The 6,673-nt window shown below is 37.6% G+C and overlaps 1 protein-coding gene across 1 annotated transcript; it reads left to right on the plus strand.

Moving 5' to 3' along the window:
- The first annotated feature begins 1,992 nt into the window (after positions 1-1,992).
- glod5 (glyoxalase domain containing 5) lies at positions 1,993-4,896 on the plus strand. The gene is made up of 4 exons (XM_026279755.1): positions 1,993-2,318; positions 3,443-3,598; positions 3,685-3,840; positions 4,703-4,896. The coding sequence occupies exons 1-4, from the start codon at positions 2,265-2,267 to the stop codon at positions 4,823-4,825; spliced, it is 489 nt and encodes a 162-aa protein (XP_026135540.1). The 5' UTR covers positions 1,993-2,264; the 3' UTR covers positions 4,826-4,896.
- The last annotated feature ends 1,777 nt before the right edge of the window (positions 4,897-6,673 follow it).

A 6,673-nucleotide genomic window follows, 5' to 3' on the forward strand; every position in this document is an offset into this window, starting at 1 on the left:
GTATTACGAGAAATGTTTTCATTATTACGAGAAAGTTTCTCATTATTACTTTCTCGTACTCAGAATTCATGCTGTGCATTTAACCCATCCAAAGTGCACACACACAGAGCACTGAACACACACACACACCGTGAACAGTGGTTATCATTTATTCTGCGGCGTCTGGGGAGCAGTTAGGGGTCCGGTGCCTTGCTCAAGGGCACCTCAGTCGTGGTATTGCCGGCCCGAGACTCGAACCCTCAGCCCTAGGGTTAGTAGCCAACCTCTCTAACCATTAGGCAACAACTTCCCCACAATTTTTATTGACTTAGTTTGTCATAATAATGTGAAACTTTCTCATAATAATCAGAACATTTCTTATAATATCGTTTTATGTTCTTGTAATGAAAAACTTTCTCGAAATAATAAAAAATTCTTAATTGACACAAGCTAGTTGGCTACAGATGCTTGGATACACCTCATAGAAAATTGGTTTAAATAAGGTATCAATCAAAAGGGCAGAGGTCAGCAGCCATTGTAACATCAATGTGTATTTTGCCTTTGCAGCCAGATAAAAGGTATTCATCAGAATGCGCTGAATCCGCCGGCTAATCTGAAATGATACTACTACATTCTCTGCATTTAACCCATCCAAAGTGCACACACACACACACACACACACACTGTGAACACATACCCAGAGCAGTTGGCATATGGCATGGATAGTCAAATCAAAGTTTTAAATGCTAAAACAGCTTGCGATAGTGGGCAACCATTTATGCCTGTAGGAGCCATATATATATCCACCTTCTCTGGATGGGTTAATATTGCTATTATTATTCTAGCCACTGGGTGGGAGTGTTGCACTATGTGTGACACGTCACTGGGAGGTAGATATATTTACAGGTGTTGCAATTAGTTAGGAAAGGGTGCGGATGGCGAAGAAAACACGGTTCTTACCGTAGCCGTGAGCACTCAGGTTACCAACAGCACGACAGCATTTCCAATATTCAGCATTGGGTGAAATATAATTTTATGTAAATTATCCCTTTTTTACCTTCATAATAAACGGGAACACCACCCAAAGAGAGCTAATGTTTAGAACACCATGCTATCTATGCCGAAGCTTATAGGATAGCCTCAACAATGCCGTTGCACCCGGGGAGCAGTGCTTTGCTCAAGGGCACCTCAGCCGTGGTATTACCGGCCCAAGACTCGAACCCCCAACCCTAGGAATCAAACTCTCTAACCACTAGGCCACAACTTTTTATTCAACAATATTATGAGTAAGTTTCTCAATATAACGAGATACTAAGTCATAATTATGAGAAAGTTTCTAATTTTATGAGTTACAGAATCATATTTTTCTCAACTGATGGGAACGGACTTCCATATTTTTAAACCATGCAAAAAAAAAAAGAAAAAAAAAGAACTAAAGACATTTTTTTTCAATGGACGATTTAATTTTCTCGTTTTAGTAAATTGTTAAAGGATTTAGTTTAATAAAATCAACAAATGAATTATTATATCGTGTGCACAATTTACTTAAAAGGAGGAAACAAGTCAGTAGTCTATGTTGTGTGCACTATTTAGTAAAAGGAAGAACAAATTATATTGTGTGCCATTTTTTTTTTTTTTTTTTTTTTTTTTATAATTACAATTGTTATTTTTTTCCTGCATGTCATGTGTGCGGTTCGAAGTCACTTTAATTGTAAAAATAACCACTTGCTGTCTTAGTGTTTATGACTAATGAAATGTAAGGGAAAAAATAAAGGAAAAAAGGAACACTGCAGGTTTATTGTATTTTTTTTTTTTTTTTACTCTTTATTTTGTAGCTTTTATTTCTCTTTGACGTAAGAATGAAATCTCTTTTTTTTTTTTTTTTTACTGGTAACCACTAAAGCAGCAGTGATTGGCTGAGCTCGACCAGCGCTGAGAAAAGTAACAGGTTTCACGGGACGACCGTCAACATGTCCCTCAGTAGCTGGATGATCATTTACAGTAGCCTTACGACACCGATAAACTTTGACAGACAGTTAATTAAAAATGCATTGATTTTAAACATGATAATTGTCATTTAGAGAATCATATTTGAATAACTAGCCATCTTCCGGAGCGCTTAGCGCCGCCCATGCTTTAATAGTTTTCTCTGTTTCTGTGATATATGTGGCTCTTGATGGCGGCTGTAATAGAGTGATTACGGCAGGTGACTAGCGCTCATCAGTCTCCAGTTAGACGTGTTTCTGTGATTGTGTGGGTTCAGACAGGTCAGCACAGGTGATAACATGGCTCTCCGCGTATGCAGCACTTTTCTCCGTTCTTACTCGACTCACGGCAAGGTAACAACGTCTCTCTCTCTCTCTCTCCCTAGTTTTATAGTGCATGTTAAAATGTAAAACTATTATAGAAAAGTATTGTATAAAGTTACTACTTGCAGGGTTATAGTGTTTCATTACTTAAAAAAATGTGAGCGATATTTCCTGGAAGCGAATTTATGAATCGTACTATGATAAAGGCTTGGCTTATGAATATTAATTAGGGGACTTGACGGTGATTGGCTCAAAGGCAGACGTCTGTTAGACTTCACCTGGGCTAGGAGACGTTGTTGTTAATATTCATGAGATAAATATTGCTGTAATTTCATTTCCTGGAAAATGTTATTGGCAGTGGTACACACAACTTTCCATATATCTTAGAAAATGCTTTAAGACGGATAATTAGACACACACATTCAGTCAGAAAGTTTGGAATAATTAAGATATTGTTATGCTTTTGATGTTTATTCTTATGTTTACCAGTAATGCATTAAAAAATACAGCAAAACTATAATATTGTGAAATGTTATTACAATTTAAAAATAACAGTTTTCTATGTTATATCTGTTCAAATTTAAATGATCGAAGCTGTATTTTCAGCATTTACTCCAGTCTTTGATCCTTCAGAAATAATCTTTCTTATTATTATCAGTTGAAAACTGCTTATTATTATTATTTATTTATTTTTTTGTGTGGAAAACTTGATGCATGATTAGAAAGTTCAATGAACAGCATTTACTTGAAATAAAAATCTATAAATATAAATGGAATTATCAGTATCTTTACTTTCACTTTTGATCAATTCAATGCATCCTTGCTGAATAAATGTATATTAAAAATATCTTACTTTGGAGTAGTAGTGTAAGAATCAGAAGTATTGAGGACAAAGGAATAAATGTATTTTGAAACTAAATGACATTTATGCTATCCTACAATTGCATAAACCATCATGAGAATTGTAATAATAAGAAGAACATAAAGCTATTGATTTTCAGCTGTTTGTTATAAGCATATAAACAGTGTGGTTCAAGTGAAATAAAACAGGAAGGCCAACTCGATTACATCATGTGTGGCATCACAAATCTATCTTTGCTTGCATAAGTCAGAGATTTTCATTGTTCATGTGGAGAATGTGTTTTCCCCCTCAGTCAGTTCTGGGTGGTCTCTCATCGTCCGTCCGGTTCAAAAGTTCCTGTCCCGTTGACATCAGTCATCTGGACCACCTGGTGCTCACGGTTCGGGACCTGAACAGAACCACGCACTTCTACTCCAAGGTTTTGGGGATGGAGGTCGTCACTTTTAAGGTAGAATGTAACGTGAATGTAACTAAAGCTCAATGCAAACAAATCCACACGGTGGCAGCAGAGTCTAAGTAACCCTGTCACTTCAGGGCGACCGGAAAGCTCTGAGTTTCGGAGAGCAAAAACTGAACCTGCATGAGGCTGGGAAGGAGTTTGAGCCCAAAGCCAAAACCCCGACTCCGGGATCTGCTGACCTGTGCCTGATTACCAAAACCCCTCTGACCACCGTGGCTGCCCACCTCGAGGTGACTCACACTGCTTCATTCACACAACTGAGATGAACCTTGCGTCTGTCAGAGGGAATGTGTTTAGAATTGACCACAGAATGTGAAACAAAACCATGCAACAGGTCAATGTATTAGTCCAATAAAAATGTGCAAATAACAGCTATTAATGTTTGATTTTTTTTATGCTTAATAATTAATTCTGTTATACAGTGCCCCAGAATGGTTCTTCCTGCATGCGTCATAATTAAAGCAATATCACACGAGCAAGAGTGCTGTTGTTTTCAATGCTAATTACAGGCTTGTTGGAATTCAGTAAAATGACATGCAGTTCTGCAAAGAGGAAGTTCATACTGAGAAACTTACATTTGAGATGCAATATCAGCAGTTACTTTAAATCAATCAGCTCCAAGGCGAATCACAACAGACTGAAGAAAAGCATTTAAAAACTGGACAAAAAGACAAAATTGCAAAACAGTGTACTCAGCATCTTTAAAGAAGAAATAAACTGCAGTCCTATAAACCAGTGTGATATAATTCAATATAATACCTACTGACTTTACGTTGTTGATTATAAGTATAGAAACAGTATAATTCAATTAAAAACAACAACAGTAGACAGATGTAGGAAGACCAGCTTACATTTGGGACACAATATTGCCAGTTATAAAAACTTCTCAAGAAAAAACATCAGAGCAATTGTTTTGAATGGTCTTTCCTGGTTTTGAACTCTGCCAATCAAATGCATTTCTCAGAATTTCATTTCAAATTCCTTTCATTTCAATTCAAATTCTAATTAGTCGGGTTCCAGTTTAAACGAAAGAGCTGAGATGGAGAAGGTGTTCTGGGCAGAGTTCGCTGATGTGCTGCTGTTGTGTTGCAGGCGTGTGGCGTGACCATCGAGGAGGGTCCCGTGGACAGGACGGGGGCTGTGGGTCCCATCCGCTCACTCTATTTCCGTGACCCTGACCACAACTTGATTGAAGTCTCCAATTACCAGCAGTAGACAGCAGGGGCGCTGTATCACATGTTCTCAGACGCCTTCCCAATGAGTGAATAAAAAAATAATAAAAAACATGCCAAGGTTGTTTTCACTCGTGCCTTCAGCTGAGCTAACCTTCTCTTATTTTTATAACTTCTTTGTGGCTGCCCCAATATCAGACCATGTTAGTCCAAGCACAGATCCTCTCATACTGAAATGCATAATGCATTCATTCAAATTCATTTAAATATTGTAAAAAAAAAAAATCTTCCACTGATTATGAAATGCAGTAGAATTTGTTAAAGCTAAATTAATATATTTTCAATTGAAAATGTTTGTGTCATGTGATGTCAAGTAAATTACTAAAAACAGCAAGCATCATTAGTATAATTCAGAAAAGACCAAGCAAAATGAGACTTTTGATTTGGAGACGGAAACGATTAATGTCAAACATAACTGGACACAATGGCCAAACCCTTGCACAACACACCTGAAGGACTTCTTGTAAAGAGTTTAACCTGTTACTATCATTGACAGAAAGCTCTCTGTCATCTTTGGGAAGTCCATGCAAGGAAATCCCCTCTTAGTTTCTGCTGTGAATGAGACTCAGAGTATTGTCCTGAAGAGGCCGATCCTCAGGTTTCTGGAGGTGTGTAGATGTAGACACCCTGCAAGGGTTCGTCCATCAAAATGCGAAAGACTAAAGACTGATCGTGTTGACAGGAACAATGATAGTTTCGGTGCTCCAGCCTGAGCAGCTGAAAGAAACAAATTCATTTTGAGTTTCATCTGGTGATGCGATTTATAATAAAACACCAGCCGTCGATCTGTGGGTGAACAGGACTTTAATTGATTGCCACGTAAAGCCCAGACTAAAACACTGCATGGTTATTTCTCTTTTCTGCTAACGCTTTAGATTAAGTGGCCTTGAATACTATGTATTTACAGAAAAAAAAATAAGTACAATGCACCTATTGTGTTTATATTGTATTTGACATGACCAAATAAATATCCTTTGGCAAACTACCCTGAGAAACAGACTGAACAAACACAAACATAAGGAAGCTCTGATTTGAGGGAAGGGAGTTTTACAATTTCTTCGAAGCCTTTTGACGCAGGACAGTGTTTGCTTTTAAGATCTGACCTAAAGATAACGCAAATCTGTGTTAATGTGTAAAGTTTTTGAGGCAAAATTCCTAGTTAATGACTTGTTAAGGTGAGAACTGGACCTTAAAATAGAGTTTGGCCAAGAGGATTCGGTGGGAATTTCAAAGACAGTGTCTATAGTTGAGCAAGATCCTTGAGTCTTGGTCTTATCATGAGGAGAAAATTAATCACACACTGCAAACTGGACAATGACTGTACTCTGTTTGAAAACAGAATCTTCCATAAGTAATAAAACGAACAGATAAGCAGAAAAGAGTAACTTAATCAGACCTAATGGTCTAAAATAAGACTTGTATAGAGCTGATAGAGTCATTGAGCTGACAGTCACACCCAGAGGAAAGGAAAATCAAACATGAGATCTCCTTCTCAACTCACATCTTTCTCCTAGACAGAAATGAGATCAAGTGAACATCAAACTGAGACATAAGGCTAAGTCTCCTGCTTCTCACATGTTTCTCCTGAGACAAAAAATGACATTCTTTCATGTTTGTCTCCTCTAAAGCTTCATAAGAGATCTCGGCAACATCACTCACTGTGCTCAGATTATTCTCCTTAACCAGAGACACTCACACTCTCACATTTATCTCCTCTAAAGCTTCATAAGAGATCTCAGCTGCATCACTCACTGTGCTCAGATTATTCTCCTTAACCAGAGACACTCACACTCTCTCATTTATCTCCTCTAAAGCTTCATAAGAGATCTCG

Source organism: Carassius auratus, chromosome 14 (genome assembly GCF_003368295.1).
Source record: "Carassius auratus strain Wakin chromosome 14, ASM336829v1, whole genome shotgun sequence".
NCBI lineage: Eukaryota > Metazoa > Chordata > Actinopteri > Cypriniformes > Cyprinidae > Carassius > Carassius auratus.